Raw genomic sequence first — 18600 nt, forward strand, 5'->3', positions numbered from 1 at the left:
TATGCATGCTTTTCATTTCTCAATTTTCCCTTTGTTATAAGGAGAGAGACTCACTCACTCACTCACCTCCATTTCCATTGTCACTGCTCCTTATTCGGATCTATCTCACACCCTTTCTCTCTTTTCTTCTTTTCTTTCGTTTTCCCTTCGCAAGTTAGTATCTTCTCCCTTCTCTCTCTTTCCACGCGCTTTGTTTCTTTTTCTGCCATTTCTGTTCTGAAGCACTCTTGTTTCAATTCTAAGTCGTTTTGATCCACCCCGCGATCTGATCTAACTCTTTCATCTCTCAAAGTTTGTATCTTCGTGTGCCAGACACTTAAATTCCGCTTATTTTTTCTGGGGTGCTTTTGCAATTGCTTTTTTTTTTACATGTTTGCGTGATCTGATGCGAAGTGGTGTTGTGTGAATTTGTGTTGGCAGGTGAGAGATGGCGCAAATTCTGCTTCATGGGACTCTTCACGCCACCGTCTTCGAGGTTGATAGGCTCAATGCTGGTGGTGGTGGTGGCAATTTTTTCAGCAAGGTATTCGTTTTAGGACTATTTGAATCTGGTGATTTAATTGTTGATTTTGAGTTTTGAGTTGCACCTTTTTTGGATTTTCAAGTGTATGTGTTTCCATTTGTCTTGATAGTTCTTAAATCGAAGAAATCTCTTAGAGGTTTTGGATCAGTGGATTTGAGCTCGAAATGGACGCTGCTTCCTTTGAAGGAACCTTCCTTTGAAGGATCCGGGATTTGTTTGATTATTAGTTTAGTATTGCATATAATAATAAATTATTTATGTAAAAAAACTCCTTTTGATATTGTTTTATGTGATGTATCACAAGTGAAATGAAATTGAAGATGATGCAATTGTGAGATTGTCTGATGTCTTTAAACCTCGGTGTAAATGATTGATCGGTTTAAATTTGTAATCAGGTTTCAACTTTTGTGGCAATGAGTGGTTTTTCTAGTACTGCCAAAATTGTTTACAAACGTGTCTGTGAATTTTATCTGGAAATAAATTGTGCTGGTATTTAAAGAGCTTTTGTTGTTAAAATGCGAACGAGGTTAACCTTATGTTAGTATTCCTAGTCATGGCTTCTGGAAACAAATTTGTGATTTAACTGTTTGCTCAACATGAATCAAATTGTTGGCCTTTAGGCAATTAATTTTATTTTATGTAACCTTTATTACACATATGCTTTATTTAATTTAAAAATTGACCATGCTAGAGCTTGTGTTTGGATTTTGCTTTGTGACATAACTTTATACTTCCCAGAGTTGGATTGAGTCTCTTTAAGTGTGAGCCAAAATGTTTCGCATTATCTATTAATTATTTTTTGGCAAGCCACATTCATTCAATTATGGACCTTTGCCCTCATGCCTTCATTTCAATATCACTGCAGGCATATTACTATCATTGACTAATCACGGATATTAACTTACATATGTGCACATTTGAAAAGAAAATATTCAACTGCTTTACATTTGCTCCTTTATTTTCCTATTCACTATTATTGACTCATGTAATTCTTTTTCTGCTACAGCTCAAGCAAAACTTTGAGGAGACTGTTGGCATCGGAAAGGGAGTTACTAAACTCTATGCAACCATTGATCTGGAGAAAGCAAGAGTAGGAAGGACTAGAATCATAGAAAATGAACATACTAATCCCAGATGGTATGAGTCTTTTCACATTTATTGTGCTCATATGGCTTCAAATATCATATTCACTGTGAAAGATGATAATCCTATTGGGGCAACTTTAATTGGAAGAGCTTATGTGCCTGTTTCGGAGGTCTTGGATGGTGAGGAAATAGATAGGTGGGTTGAAATCTTGGACGAGGAAAAAAACCCAATACAAGAGGGTTCAAAGATCCATGTGAAGCTGCAATATTTTGATGTCACAAAAGACCGCAACTGGGCTCGAGGCATTAGAAGTCCTAAATTCCCCGGCGTTCCCTATACTTTCTTCTCACAGAGGCAAGGATGTAAGGTATCTCTGTACCAAGATGCTCATGTACCTGATAATTTTGTACCTAAAATACCTCTTGCTGGAGGCAAGAATTATGAGGCTCATAGGTGTTGGGAGGATATATTTGATGCAATCACTAATGCTAGACACTTCATATACATTACTGGTTGGTCTGTTTATACTGAAATTTCCTTGGTGAGGGATTCTAGGAGGCCAAAGCCTGGGGGAGACCAAACACTTGGTGAGCTTCTCAAGAAAAAGGCAAATGAAGGGGTTAAGGTATTGATGCTTGTTTGGGATGATAGAACATCAGTTGGTTTGTTGAAAAAAGATGGACTAATGGCTACTCACGATGAAGAAACTGCACAGTTCTTTGAAGGCACTGAGGTGCATTGTGTTTTATGCCCCCGCAATCCTGATGATGGTGGTAGCATTGTTCAGGATTTACAAATTTCTACCATGTTTACTCATCACCAGAAGATCGTGGTGGTTGACGGTGCGATGCCAGGTGAAGGGTCAGATAGGCGAAGAATTGTGAGTTTTGTTGGGGGTATTGACCTCTGCGACGGAAGATATGACACGGCCTTCCACTCACTTTTCAGAACCCTAGACACAGCACACCATGACGATTTTCATCAGCCTAACTTTCCTGGTGCTGCTATCACAAAAGGTGGTCCCAGGGAACCATGGCACGACATCCACTCCCGGCTTGAAGGACCCATAGCTTGGGATGTTTTGTTCAACTTTGAGCAGAGATGGAGAAAGCAAGGTGGGAAGGATGTACTTGTTCCACTGAGAGAGCTTGAAGATGTCATTATTCCCCCATCCCCAGTAACGTTTCCTGAAGATCATGAGACCTGGAATGTTCAGTTGTTTAGATCCATTGATGGTGGGGCTGCTTTTGGGTTCCCGGAGACTCCTGAAGATGCTGCCAGAGCTGGTCTTATTAGTGGGAAGGATAATATCATTGATCGTAGCATTCAAGATGCTTATATTAATGCTATTCGACGTGCAAAGAACTTCATCTATATTGAAAATCAGTATTTCCTTGGAAGCTCTTTTGCCTGGAGTGCTGATGATATTAAGCCTGAAGACATTGGTGCTTTGCATCTAATCCCAAAGGAACTTTCACTCAAGATTGTTAGTAAGATTGAAGCTGGGGAAAGGTTTGCTGTGTATGTTGTAGTCCCAATGTGGCCAGAGGGTGTTCCAGAAAGTGCATCAGTTCAGGCAATATTGGACTGGCAGAGGAGAACAATGGAGATGATGTACAAGGACATTATTCAGGCACTCAGAGCTAAGGGAATCGATGAAGATCCTCGAAACTATTTGACATTCTTCTGCCTTGGCAACCGGGAAGTGAAGAAACCAGGAGAATATGAGCCTTCTGAGCAACCAGATCCTGATTCAGATTATCAGAGAGCCCAAGAGGCCCGACGATTCATGATTTATGTTCATACCAAGATGATGATAGGTAAGTTGGAAAATTATACTGCCATTGTTTTTGAAAAACAATCTTACAAATAATTTACATTTTGAAGCCACAATATTCTATACTTTTATCATTATTGTCAAGATTATACATGTTTCGTTCCCTTGCAGTTGAATATTCTATACTTTTATCATTATTGTCAAGATTATACATGTTTCGTTCCCTTGCAGTTGATGACGAATACATAATCGTTGGATCTGCCAATATCAACCAAAGGTCAATGGATGGTGCTAGGGACTCTGAGATTGCCATGGGTGCTTATCAGCCCTATCATTTGGCTACCAGGCAGCCAGCACGTGGTCAGATTCACGGTTTCCGCATGTCATTGTGGTATGAGCACCTTGGCATGCTTCATGACTCCTTCCTCCAGCCAGAAAGTGATGAATGCATTAACAAGGTGAACCAAGTTGCTGACAAATATTGGGATCTGTATTCTAACGAGTCACTTGAGCATGACCTTCCCGGTCACCTTCTCCGCTACCCCATCGGGGTTGCCAGTGAAGGAGATGTCACCGAGCTGCCAGGATTTGAATTCTTCCCCGACACCAAGGCTCGCATTCTTGGTGGCAAAGCTGACTACCTCCCCCCTATTCTCACTACTTAATTTGATTTTGTACTTTGTTACAAACTTGTTATTGCTTACATCCTAATCTGTGTTTTCATTACTACTTAGTAATAATCTTAATATAGTCTTGTGATGTCTTGTGGAGATGTTTTTTCTGCTATTTTTCTGAAGATTTCAGTGACAGATTTTAGTTATCTGATGTTGTTGGTGGGTATGGCTTTGACTGGTTTCTAATCAATGTTTCCTTTTCTCCCACAATGTCGTTGTTATTTTTCTACTTGTTTTCTGGTTTGAATTATTCTAAGCTATTACCTAACAAGAAGATATATCAGATTCTTTTGGGGAATATTTGGGTTGTGAAAGCAAGCCATGCAAATGCAAAATAGAAATATCTTTGAAGTCTTAAAATACGCAATCAATCTTTTAGGTAATTTAGGTGGTAATGGGGACAAATGTCTCAAACTATGGAAACAAGAAGGGAAAATGTTGGGGTCTGCAACTGTGTGGTTCTCTCATATTGCCCTTAGAGCCTTCAACTCGGCATGATGATGGTGATGAGTTAACAATCATTTTGATATTTTAGGATGTGATTTGCTTTAATGAATCCTTTAGAAATTTAATAGTTATATTATATTTTAATTTTAATTTTTAAATATTTTAATCTCAATTATCTATTATTTTTAATCACAATTTAATGATTATTATTAATTGTTTTCAAAGTGCTCTCATAGTCGTATTCTATATTGATTTATATGGGATTAATTGTAAAATTCATTTTCCTATTTTGTTTATTTCACCAACTCAATCCTTTTATATTTTAAAATTCACTATCTTAGTCTACATAGTTAATTTTAACGGTCGATGGTTAAATTTTAAATGTCGATTATACTGTAAAGTTGATCAATATTTTCTTAAAAATTAAAAACTTAAAAAATGTTTGAAGAATGACTAAAATTATGGTCTTTGAAGTGAATAATATATTCCTTTATCATTACACTCACATAACCATTTGAATATCTGGTATAAAATATAGTATTAATATAAATTTTGTGTGAAAATAATTCAAAATTTAAATTTCTTTTTTTAATTTATTATATTTTAAATTTTTTTATATATTATCTTTTAAAATATAATATATGAGATTAAATTTTATTTTTTCAAAAATTAGAATATAAATACTTATATAAGTTTTATTTTTATTATATATTATATTTTTATAATCTTATTTATTTTTATCACATCATAGAAAAATTATTTTATACAATAAATATATAATATAAATTTTATCTTTTAATGTATATTTTTATATAAATTATAATTTTATAAAATGATAGTATTTTATTATCTTTTAAAATATTTGTATATGTAATTTAATAATAGTATTTTTTATCTATATTAAGATATTCTTGTTATTTATTAGAATAATTTTTATTTATATCTAATTTTATTATATCAGGTACATAATTTTTTAAAAAATTAAATTATATAGTAAAGATATATAATTAAATAAAATAACAGTATTTTTTTAAAAAAATATTTATGTGTGTGATTTATTGATAATATTTTTTATCTATATTACAATAAATAATAATATTATTTTAATACATATAAAAAACATATTATCACTAAATCACAAGTATTATTTTAAAAGATAAATATAATATGTAAAATAAAAGTAAAACTTATATAAATATAAATATTCTAATTTATATGAAAATAGAATTTAATCTTGTATATTATATTTTAAAAGATGATATATAAGATTATAAAAATATAATAAATTAAAAAAAGAATAAAATTTTAATTTTGAATTATTTTTACATAAAACTTATATTAATATTATATTTTGCATCAAATATTCAAATAAGTATTTGTGTGTAGCGGTAAATGAGTGTCTTTTTTATTTCAATGATCGTGATTCTATTTCTTCCTCAATCATTTTTTTTAATTCTTACTTTTTTAAAAAATATTGATCAATTTTTTAATTTAGTCAACATTTAAAATTTAATAGTCAACTATTAAAATAAGCTCTTATGACTAGGATAATGAATTTTAAAATATAAAAAGACTCAAATAATAAATTAAAAAAATAACAAGTCCGATTTAGTAAAATAAACAAAATAAGAATAGAGATTTTGTAATTAAGTCATTTATATAACTATTTAAATTTTAACTATTAACTTTTTAATTACTAATGATTATAACTTCTCACTTCATACTTTTAATATATTTATTTATTTTTGGATACAATTGAAAGAAATAGCCAAATATTTTGACTTTTGACTAATCAGGAAAACATGAAATAGAAGAGGCAAGTACCTATTTACAACCACAAGAACGAAAAACAAATCAGATTTTTTTCTCCCTTCTTCGCACAACAACCTTTCCATCAAACCATAGTTGTAACTTGCAAGTGGTTCAAAACCTGTTAAGATCCTGGTAAAGAAAATAAAATGCACAACACACTGAACATGGCCTGGCCGAGAACATTATCATGTTTGAAGTTTCACGTGATAAAGTTCTTTATCTCTTTTTTAAAGAGTAAATAGTATGTAAAAGTGTAAAAAGTTTTTACAGTTTAAAGGATTTGATTCAATCACAATTTATTATATGATCATTTTAAATTTGTCATATATAATTAAAAAAAAACTACACTGTCTTAATTATAAATATGTACAAATATTAATAGCCTTATATGTCAGATTTTATGAAGAAATGATCGTTGCCTGTAACATTAAAATTGAAAAATTAAAAAAAGAAAGGAAGATGAAAGAGGTTACAGTGGAAAAATCTATCCCCTGTTCCAACTTGGAAAACAGAATCTACATGAAGAAGCATAGGGTGATTAGTGACAGCACGACATCCTATGCACCCGATCCCTCAAAATACCATTATACAGAGCAATTCGATTCGCTGGCATTTCATGTTTTTTCGGAATTTCACTTCTGCACTCGTTGCTTGATAATGATACTCTGTTTTGCCTCCCCTGTTTTTCTCTGTTTTTCTCGTTACTAACTCTTTCTACTTCCTTCACCATCACATTTTCTGCAAATTTCACTTTCTTCTTATTCTTCTTCCTTTCCCGTTTCTTCTCCTCTGAAAATTGAAGTAAATACTCAAAAAATTCTCTTACGCTGCCAGCGCATAATTTTTTTCTCTTATAATAAATAACAAAAAAAATCCAAGTTTTTAACAAAGTTGCATGTTTAAGACTCGAAAACGGAAATATGTTCGAAAAAAAGAGAGGGAGTGGAGCAAAATTTACCTGAGTATATGCAAGAGCGAAGAATTTTTTTGTTAGAGTGGAGAGAATTTGAATTTCGGGAAATTTGGAATGGCGGGGAAGTCTTTTGCCTCGAGAATGCAAGGTAAAGAACAGTGGTGGAGACGAGCATGGCTGTGGTGAACACGAGACCTTGTGAGATCGAAGAAGCCATATTGTGGGAGCAGAGCAACGTTGTCTTTTGAAAAGAACGAGGAGCAGAGAACCAGAGTTGACCATATAAAGGAAGAGACGTATAAATATTGAATAGAGAGAGGGATGGGTGAATGGATGTACCTTTTCACGAAGCTTCTTTGCTAGTAGTTGATGGGAAAATAATATTAAAGAAAAAATAATGAGTAGAAAATAGAAAATTCCAACAACTCTGGTAAAGGGAAAATAAATAAATAATAATAACCAAAATAACACTGGATAATTGGTCGATTATGATATGAGGATAGTTTGGCAGGTAGTGAGCATCTTGGTGGCTTTCATATAAAAGCAATAAGTATAGAGTTTTTTTTGTTGTTATAACAGTAATAATGGTAATAAGAGAAATGGTAGCTCTCAATAACACTTTATTTTGGATTTTTTTAATTAATTAAAATTTATTAAAAATTATCAATTTTAATAGGTTTTGTTTTTAATTTAATATAAATGAGAAAAGAGAAATATTAATTGAAAAAACAAAACTTATTAAAATTGATAATTTTCAATAAATTCTAACAATAAAAAACAATATCTAAAAGAGAATGTCCGCTAGCATTATTCTACTAATAATAATAAAAGTCATTCACACATCTTCAAAGATTTTTAAATTTGTGAATATTAACATAATTATATTAATAATAAGTATACTTTAATTTATATTTATTATGCTAACATATGTTAATATAATTATAACGCCTATGAATTGTCTTACAATTTGCCGTTAACCAATCAAAATGCATTATCATTGGTATGACATTTAAAATAGTTTTATTATAAAAGATAATAAATTTATTATATAGTAGGGGTGTTTTTGGTGCAGTTTGGTGTAATTTTCAGTTAAAATTAATTCAAACTAAAAAAAAAATTAAGTGTGACACAATTTGATTTGTTTTATGTTATTTATGAAAATCAAACCAAACTAAATCAAATTTTTACAATTTGGTTTGATTCAATTTAAAAAATTCTATTAGTAAATTTTTAAAAAATGTTTAAAATTTTTGTCATTCATTGGATAAAACTTAAATAATAACTAATTCAACAATAAAAAAAATATAAATGAATAACAAAAGTTTTAACAATTATACTTAAAATAAAACAAGTTGAATAGTACTTGAATAATAACCCTTCATCATAAAAGTAATTATTTAACTTAAAAGTAAAAACAAAACATAATACTTGTTTACAAATTTCAAAAACAAACTTAACAAAACAAAAATCATGTTTATTCGCAGCTATGGAAACTCAATAAGTATATATCCAACAACAAAACACTAGTAATTACAATAATAGTTTCTAGAAGTGTTTATAATACGATTTGGTTTGGTTTGATTTTCACATGTCAAAACATGAACCAATCATACTGTGCAATTTGGAAAATAAAATAAAAATCAAACCAATAACCATTAATTTTTATGCAAATTAAATTTTTTTTGATTAATTTTTTATTTATAGTCAATTTAATTTGATTTTGAACACCTCTATTATACATGATTTATTATTAAATAATAATATAAAATTATTTTATGTGTATAACAAAAAAAATTATGAAGACATTAAAAATTGAAGATGAAGACATGAAAAATAATTAGAATTTCAAAATAAATAAACATAGATGTTTCCATTGCCAAAAAAAACCATAGATGTTCCCGCATCATAAAATGAGAGCTTTGTTATTGTTTTGGGTTGTTGAGACTTGTGATGGGTCAAAGGTCAAAGAGGAATACTCCTTTCTAGATGCTGAAGATGTCAAGATGGTCAGAGTTAGAGAAAAACGTTCCCAACTTGGATTATTAGCTGATAACTGGGAGTCCATAGTCCATATCATGGTAGTATATAAAAATATAATGCAATATTAGGCTTAGGGTTCAACTACTTAATTTTATTGTAATAAAAAAATACTTTTATTTTATTTATTGATTTCCTTCAGAGTATTGTTAATTTATACTGTATTTTTATAAAATTTAGTTGTGATATATTAACCGTGTAAAATAAATTTATATTATAGTCCAATAATAAATTAGTGATAATATAATATTTAAGATAATTTTATAAAAAAAATTAACATATATAATGATTTATGATTAAATGATAATTAATATAAAATTATTTTACACTCTTTATTTAATAATTTTTTTCTTCTTTTTTATATATTTGATAATATATTATATACTACTGGTTAAAAAACACAATTTGTTTAAGTATGTTTATTAATTTTTTTTACAAAAACTATTTTTAATGGTTTTTTCATTTATTTTTCTTAATGAGTGTGTTAAGAATACTAACATCTATCTTACGAAACATGTCATAATGATGTGTTTGACATATAATGTAAGTCTCACATGTTACTCTGATTAAATTAGTTTAAAAGATAATTAATGTATTTTATTAAACTATTGAAGTGACTTACTAAATTAGGATATGTTTAGATAATTTTTTTCACAAGTAATTATCAGAAAAAATAAGAACATAAATTAAATTCTTCATTAAATTAAAATTAGTTTATTTATAAATAATTTATAGAAATTTTTTTAGATTAATTCCTGTAAAAAAATTAATTTTGTGTAAGTTAATTTTATTTTATTTTATATTATTTCTTCTTTTTTCTTTTAGATGTGTGTGTATATATATATATATACCCGCATGTGCAAGTAAAAAAATCTGTTGGTCACGTGAAATGTATAAAAAATCTGTTGGAGTATTATATAATTTTCAACCTTATTAATATTGTTGAGTTCAGTTCTCACAGGTGGGTGGCCAGTAATATATGCTCACGGGACCGCATATGCAGATATTTGAGGAATATATTTTAAGAAAAATATTAGGATGAGAGTTTTTTCTTTTTCTTGCGATTTATAGACTATTTTTTAATTTGAAATCAATTTAAAATATGTTGTCTAAAAAAAACTCAATTTAAAATAATAAGTAAGATAATTTTTTGAATTCAACTCAATTTAAAATATTGCTTTTATTTTTCTATGATTTTTTTAGTTTCAGTGCTTCACTTGTTTTTCATGAAATAGTTCTCACATGTTTTACTTTTTTTTAAATTATGTTTATTTGTATGACCTTCTAATTATTTATTTTAATTTTCAATGTATTTATTATTTTTATTTATTTAATTTTCATTACATATAACAAAAGAACTATATTGAAATGAGTAAATAATATGGTTAACTTAAAATATTTAATTAAAATTATATGTTAAATAATTTAAAATATGTATTAAATACTTTTTATTATATTGACGTTGTTGAATCATGTTTCAATAATTTTTTTTTTCTTTGAAAAATATCAATAAACAACGATATAATTTTTTAAAATATTTTTTTAATTAATACTTCAATTTATTTAATTAATGTTATATATAAATTAAATTATCTTTAAATTTATTTATTAATTAAAAAAAAATGACACTTTTTTATGTGTATGCCTTTATTAATTTTAAATGCATTTTATTATCATTAAAAATAAATTAATATTAATTAATTTTTTAAGTTTTTATTTTGAGTTTTAACTTAAATAGCCTTTCAGCCAAAATAAAGCTAGGCCAAACTTAACCTAAATGTTTCAAATTAAGCTTTAGTCCTAATTGTGTAACTAGTTATTTTAGTCCAAAGTGTAGGGTAGGTGTTAACTGATGCCAACATCTTCACTTAGGTTCAATGCTTCTATAATGCAATGGTGAATAATGAATCACACCTTGATCCAGAGTAAAGTTACCTTCTTTTAGAGACAAAGTAAAGTTAGTTAATTATTATAACATGCAATGTGTTTAATCGTGGCTCGTAACTTAGCTTAGAACTCGACATACTCACCTACCTTAAGCATAACAAGTAGGGGATAATTGTTTTGGAGTGGTGTTAAGGTTAAATCCATGTAACCTTGCTAACGTTGACAAAGGAGGAACACCTTCATTTAGGCATACGGTTATTATAATGCAACTGTGATTAACGCGAATTACAAATCGAGTTGAAGTAATGTTACTGTGATAATTTTTCTACTCACTTGATGTTTTAATAATTTTTAAAGTATTAATTTCAATTTATGTGAGAGTGCAATGTTGCAAACATCTTAAATCTCAATTAACATAGAAGATACAATAGTCGAAATAGGGATAAACTGATCAAAATTACACTGACATAACAAAGTTTTAATTTGTGGTTGATGTTTAATTACTATAAATAATCAATAACTATTTATTATAATTGGTGATAATTTTATGGTTTCTTAGTAAATCTATGATCAAACTACGAACCTTACCATTTTATTTTATTTTGATTCCAAACCTTTTACTCGTGTTACGTGAACAAGGCCAACAGGTTATCGTAAGGTCATAACCTTTTACATTATTATACTCCAGAAATTAGAACGTGAACGCCTAAAATTCCTACACCATACGAATAATTAGAATAATAAATCAGTAAACTCATTTCATTATTTAAACTAATATCATAATGACGGTATTCTGTTATATGTCAGTGTAAACTAATATCATAATAATGTAAAAGAAAAAAAACTAATGTCATAGTAAACTCCGTCTTTGGATAAAAAAATAAACAAGAAACTCCGTCTATCATAATAGTCAAACATAAAAACAATATTATTTTAATTTTTTAAGATTAAACATTATTAGAATAGTCAAGAAACGCCGAAAATGTCAAGTTACCATCTTGAGCCGAATTTTCGGATTCACGGCTCGTAAGTCGTAAGGCTATGTGCCCTAAACGATACACCTACTATCTAGGGACTTCTAACAAATAAATTCTTAATTTGCAGATAATGTAAATGTAAATGGCCATTCGTTGTTACCATGCATTGTTCACTGAATAATGTTTACGTTTGTTTCGTTCAACAAATAATGTTTTATTTCATTCGAGACAAATAGCTTGCATTGTACTCGTACTGGTAATTAAGAATGAGTTTTGTTAATTAGTGCAAGGAAAAATATATTTTGAGCATCATATGAGACTATAAAAAAATCATAAATAATATTATTTTATGTATTTTAATATTTTTTTTCTTTTAATTCTTTAACCAATGCATTAAACATACTAATTAACATTTCTCATTAATTCCTTCCTTAAAAATATATTTTTCATTAAGAATAATTTAATGTGCATTTGGTTGAAGGGACAATAATTAGACATGACACTAAAATATGTGGATACTCTCTGACAAGTCTTGAGTTTGATAGGGAAAATTCATTTTGATTGGAATTGAATATTGTTCAACTTGGAAAAGTGGAATTGAAAACTTCCTGTTTTATACCTGTCTGATTACGTACATTTTATAATTATTAATAATATATTTATATATAACTCTATTATTATATACATAATATGTAACTATTAATTATGTAATTATTTCATATTTTATTTTTTTTTAATTATTTTAATAGTTAAGTAAATAATATTATAATTATAATATTAATTATAATAAATTAAAAATATACATTTAACTAAAAATATAATTTAATTCTTATGCTATTTATTTTTATTAAATTATATATATTTATTGAATTTAAATGCAATTAATAACTTAATCTATAATTTATCTGAAGTATACGAGCAAATAATTTATTTAAGAAATATGAGATAAGTTTCCCATATATTTTTCCGCGTCCAATGAAAATGGAATTATATTCCATTTTTTCACTCTCATCTTTTATAAACCCAAATCCAAATTCATTTCATCTTTTATATGGATGGAAATAGAAAATCTACCAAGACCAACCTTTCTTGCCATTCCTAATAAATAATCTTGAGTGTAATGTGGTCAATTAATCAGTATTTTAAATTGCTCACGAAATTAGTTTATTATTATTATTATTATCAATTAATACAGTGCGTTAGATAAAAAAATTCTATCTTTGAAACCCCATGGTATCTTTGTCAATAGCCTCTTTGACCAAGGAAACGTCACAAAGAAGATAATAAAAAAAGACAAGCATACAAATATCTAATCTAACAAGTTCAAGAGATCTTTGGTATTACTCCTAAGTTCTAAATCAATATACCCAAGAGCAAACCCAACAACTTTATCTACGTATTCAAATGAGCCATAATTAATTAACATCAAACATGCTTCAATCATTATTTAGTATAGTTATAATTATAATAACGGGGGAATGATAATTCACACACCATTTTTTAATGAGTATATTAGCAATTAATACCATAAATATTTGGAAAAAAAATAATAAAATATTTCGTGTTAATAAATTTAATTTAAGAATGATATAATAATTTATGATTCAGTTTATATCATTTCTCTCTCATTATTCATCTATGTCAGTATTAAATTTTCAGATAATATTCTCTTTCTTATCTCTCATAAATATTAAATTAGACTATATATTTATTTTAAAAATAATAAGTGTGATTGATTCAAATTTATTTTTAAAAAATAATATTTTTTCTATTTAAATGAATTTGAAAAATAACTATTTTTCCAAAAATAATTTATAGTTAAAAATAATGACAAATTATGTTGTTTTTGTAATGTTAATGAAACAATTTATAACATTCTTTTCTTTCAATTATTTTTTTTAATGAAGAACGTTTTTGTAATGTTAATAAGACAATTATTATTTTTTATTTGTTAAAAAAGTAACCATTTCTTCATATCTAGCTGTATGTTTATTGTATATTATATAAAAATCAACCAATTGATATTAATTTGATTTATTTAGGCTTATTATGTTCCTGAAATTATAAAAAAAAGCTATAGATTAATATATATTTATTTTTATAATACAAATTTTCATAATACATTTATATAATGATGAGAGAGGAAAGAGATTGATAATTTAATATTTATGAAAAAATATAATATCTAAGAATTTAGTATTGATATAAATGAAAGAGAAGAGAAATATAATTATTTTCAAATTAAATAATACATTATTATAATATCCTTATATTAAATGACACAGATGAGTTCAAATGATTCTTTTGTCTAAATATTTATAATGTAAATTTCTAATACACTCATACTTTAAAAAAAAAGTCACATTGCTGCATTAACATTCCCCTGTAATAATATAGCAACTTCTTTTATGTGTCATTTTCCCCCCTTTTGCCTCACGATTTTCAATCTTTATCTCACTGTAATCACTTCCTGATTTTTCTCTCTCTCACATATATTATTCAAGCAATTCGACGAAAACCATTTAGCATCAACTAACAAAGTTCTTGCTTTAATTTTTATATTTTCATTATCATTAAACATTTATTTATCATTCGTTAAACACTATTTTACAAATATTTTTTTCCCCACAACAACGTTTAACGAATTAAAAATGAAAAAAAAATATAATATTTAGTGTTATCAATATATCCTTACTTTATCATTTTTAATTTAATTTCTCAAACATTACCCTGTTGAATTAATAGTTAACTAAAACTAAATTGTATTTTAAATTTATGAATTTATTAAACAACACGATAAATTAAAATAAAAATATTGTTGCTGAAAATAATCCACTCTTGCGTTACGTTATTAATCATTTATTTATTTTTTCAATCGTGAGAGAAGAGAAGAGGACGACGAAGAAGAAGAATCCAAAAGCAATCCCATCTGTGTGTTTGCACATCGGAAGGGAGGGCTATCAAACTCTAAGGTTCTTTTTTTTTTTCCCTTCCTTTTTTTATGCATTCTCTCTCTCTCTCTCTCTCTTTCATTTTTTTTAATCTCTGCGTTTTGATTGAATTCTTAGGATTGCTCTGAATCGGTTTCGTCTTCTTCGTTTTTCTTCAAAATCCTCGTGACAGATCTAATCTAATCAGCCTTTTGGGGGTGTTTCAGACATTGCATGCATATGGGGTATGTTTTATGAATCCAACCATAGCTGGAAAAAAAAAGTTGACTCCTTTTTTTCCCTTTTACCTTCAATTAGCTTTTACACTTTTATGGGTATCTGTGTTTTTCCCTATATTGATTGATAATCATGTGCTAGGATGATGACCCTTGAAAGTTATTCCTTTATCTCTCTTGATTTATACCTTTATCTAGAAAATTGTTGAAAAGGTTTTAAGATAGGTTATGGGTTATATGTTTTTTTGGTTGAATTTATCAACCTATTACCATAGGATTTTTAATTTTCTGAATTAAAGAGACTGGGATTGCTGTGTCTGTAAATCAATTTGCATTTTGTGGCTATTAAATTGAAGTGTATGAATTATGGTTGCTGTTTTAGACAATCATATGATTATAATGTGGTGCATAACCGAAATTAATGTTATTGTAACAGAGCAGTGGTTGTGTTGGATGCTATAAAAGGCCTTCACTGAGTCCCACAGTGGATGTGCCATCAAAAGGGTTGGCAACACAAAGTAACGTAGTGAGGAAACCGAGTTCATCAGAGGATTTTTGGACCACCAGCACGCATGATATGGACAACAGCGCTGTTCAGTCACAAGGGAGCATCTCTTCAGCCAGTCTAACAAACCAAGCTGTGGTTTCTCATGCTGGTTCTTCCAAAAGCAGCACCAACCCCACTGAATTTGTAAATCACGGTATTCTTCATTGTTTTTTCTGTGCCGATATTTTACTAAATTTGCATTTCATGGTTTGACATGGTTCTTTTGTAATTAAACTGAAATGAAAAAAAAAATGGTATGGCTTTGCATAGTGGTAGCTGAAAGCATTTGCTGTCTATTTGTGGGTTAAACGAACTCTATTTTCAACAAGACTTATGGTGTTTGTTTTTGTTCATGGTGGGGTTATATAATGATAAATTGATCACATTAAGCTGATGTCTCTGTAATGTAGTTACTTTTACATTGCCCTATTTCCTTCATAGGGCCTTACCATTTTTGGTGTACTATGGCAAAATATATCTGGTGCATGCTGCTGCTCATTTAAGAAATGTGGTTTGAGTGGCATGGTGGTTTGTTTTAGTCTGTTTTGAATTATCAAATGATATGTTCTTTAGGTTTGACTAGCACTGTCCATATACTTTTCTTTTGGGCTGGACACTCATCTATGTAACACTTTAGCCTCTTTTCATACTGTTGATATGCTTTTACCCTATGAATCTTTCCAATCATATCTTAATTTACAAGTGAATTTATGAAAATATTTTTGGTTGCAGGTGTAATTCTTTGGAATCAGACTCGGCAACGTTGGGTTGGAAATAAAAAGCCTGAGAACCAAACACAACAATTACAAGAACCTAAATTGAGGTAACTTACATTGCTGGATTAATTTATTAGCAGCTTCCTAATTTTTTGTAATTGTAATTTTTGTTTGTGTTTGGTTTCTTGCAAATCCATTTTTCTATAAGTTTTTATTACTTCTTCATTGTGTGAGTTTCATATACAAATTGATATTGTGATTGTGGTTATACTGTTATACATTTGCTCTTGGATAATAACATTGGAAGCAGTTTGCTTTTCCACCCTGCCACATGGGAAAAAAAAACTCAATTTATTCTATAATAAAGCTCATAGCTAAATAATTAGTATGCCGGTTGTAGCCTTGAAAGAAGAAATGTGTGAATGACTGGAGTAAGTTGAAATCCATGGTGTGTAGCTATGTCCTAGCTGCTACATTATAAGGAGTACCATGTCATAAGGAGCTTAGTTTATCTTTGAACTGTAGGCTTCGTAAGTTCTGGCATGCTAAGTTCTTTCATGTTGGTATGGTGTATAGCAAAACTATTCAAACTGGGCAATAAGATTTCCATACGTGGCCAATGAATTTCTTTTCTGTCAATAATTATGAATTTGTTCTTTTTTTCCCCTATCTTGTCAGAACTTATTGTCTGTGCCTTGCCAAAAATTTTTGGCTTTGCAGTTGGAATGCAACATATGAAAGTTTACTTGGGAGCAACAAGCCATTCCGTCAGCCTATCCCTCTTGCTGTAAGCATCTACTTCTAATTCTAAACAACTGTCATGCATTTTTTATTTTATTTTTATAAAAAATGATGATCTGATGATATTCTTATACCAATACTCAGGAAATGGTAGATTTTCTTGTGGATATATGGGAGCAAGATGGCCTATACGACTGAGATATTGAAGATTGAGGAAGTGCTGAAAATAATTCTAGTTCTTGCTTGTAGGAAGGACTATTGGGCATATACTGCAGTTTGTATATCAATTGTCACATGCCTATGAATATGATGAGGAAAAATTTGTGTCTTGGGAACATGAGATAACTGTATTATCCTTTTGTTAATTGATTGCCTTGGCTGCCTCTACTATCTCAAGAGGCAAGTTTTGGAAAACTCTTGCCTTTGTTGACAGCCTTTTGCTTGCATGTATGAGTGGCTGCAACTTTTATTTGCTCTGCCTGCTTTTCCGTGAAATTAGACCGAAATTATGTTGTGTAAATAGTCAATAACTGAGATATAGTTTCTGATTTGGTTTCAATGTTTCATATCCATTAAGCTTTTAAAAATCCTGTCTTAGTGGAATCTTTATCTTAATAATGTTAAAAATTGTCAATAATTTGTCGTTGAATTTTTTTTGGTCAAACGTTGAATGTTATTTCCTAATGGAAGTGGGCTGTTTAACTTTAATTTCAGATTCAGCCATTTTAAATTGGCTATTGCTACTTCCAATTATAAAATTTTCTCGTAGTTCACTATCATTGTCCGTTTTTTCTTCCTCATCAATATCGTTATTCCTATAGTTTTTAGCAATGAATCCAATGATATATCCTCTTACAAATTCTCGTATTTTATAAATCTTCCTACAGAAAATATTTAATGAAAAAAGTGAATATATATAATTCTTGAAAATATAAAACATACTAGTATTCAATATTTTTTATTATACAAAGAAAATAAGGGGGTTAGTAGGAGGCTGGTTGGTGGAGGATTTGGTATTTATCATGATGCGAACAGAAACTAGACCGCAAAAGGTGTAGTAATGACAGGATAGGCTTATTTTGGCAAAATTTAAGTAGTACCAATCAAATCCTTTGGCCACAATCAACTAACCATAATTTTGGTGTTTTTTGTTTTAGGAATGCTAGTTCTCTCTAACATCCTGGATTTTTTTTTTTAATGATTGGTTATAATTTATTGGAAAAACTAATCTTAGAGGAAGTTTTTGAAACTGTCTTTAGTCGTTAGCATTTTTTTTGAACCATGATCCTATATTTAT

At 28.9% G+C, this 18600-nt stretch overlaps 3 protein-coding genes across 8 annotated transcripts; 2 read left to right on the forward strand and 1 right to left on the reverse strand.

Annotated features, from left to right (window-relative positions):
* LOC114422451 (phospholipase D alpha 1) lies at positions 1-4270 on the forward strand. Of its 2 annotated transcripts, none has more exons than XM_028388807.1 (4): positions 1-153; positions 421-523; positions 1530-3429; positions 3618-4270. In XM_028388807.1, the coding sequence occupies exons 2-4, from the start codon at positions 428-430 to the stop codon at positions 4049-4051; spliced, it is 2430 nt and encodes an 809-aa protein (XP_028244608.1). In that variant the 5' UTR covers positions 1-153; positions 421-427; the 3' UTR covers positions 4052-4270. The 2 variants fall into 2 exon arrangements, with proteins under 2 accessions (XP_028244608.1, XP_028244610.1); XM_028388809.1 differs by lacking the exon at positions 1-153 and adding an exon at positions 154-291 and having other exon boundaries at positions 3618-4226.
* Positions 4271-6652: 2382 nt separating this feature from the next.
* LOC114424411 lies at positions 6653-7530 on the reverse strand. Its single transcript, XM_028391250.1, has 2 exons — positions 7278-7530; positions 6653-7108 (listed from the first exon to the last, which is right to left on the reverse strand). Exons 1-2 carry the CDS (start codon positions 7447-7449, stop codon positions 6858-6860), a joined length of 423 nt encoding a protein of 140 aa, XP_028247051.1. The 5' UTR covers positions 7450-7530; the 3' UTR covers positions 6653-6857.
* Positions 7531-14960: 7430 nt separating this feature from the next.
* Positions 14961-17869, forward strand: LOC114422453. 5 transcript variants are annotated; one of them, XM_028388811.1, is made up of 6 exons: positions 14961-15105; positions 15202-15308; positions 15741-16000; positions 16579-16669; positions 17241-17349; positions 17448-17869. In XM_028388811.1, exons 2-6 carry the CDS (start codon positions 15298-15300, stop codon positions 17499-17501), a joined length of 525 nt encoding a protein of 174 aa, XP_028244612.1. In that variant the 5' UTR covers positions 14961-15105; positions 15202-15297; the 3' UTR covers positions 17502-17869. The 5 variants fall into 5 exon arrangements, with proteins under 5 accessions (XP_028244612.1, XP_028244615.1, XP_028244613.1 ...); XM_028388814.1 differs by having other exon boundaries at positions 14962-15105; positions 15736-16000; positions 17283-17349; XM_028388812.1 differs by having other exon boundaries at positions 14962-15105; positions 17283-17349.
* Positions 17870-18600: the final 731 nt, after the last annotated feature.

Source organism: Glycine soja, chromosome 8 (assembly GCF_004193775.1).
Source record: "Glycine soja cultivar W05 chromosome 8, ASM419377v2, whole genome shotgun sequence".
NCBI classification, from domain to species: Eukaryota; Viridiplantae; Streptophyta; class Magnoliopsida; order Fabales; family Fabaceae; genus Glycine; species Glycine soja.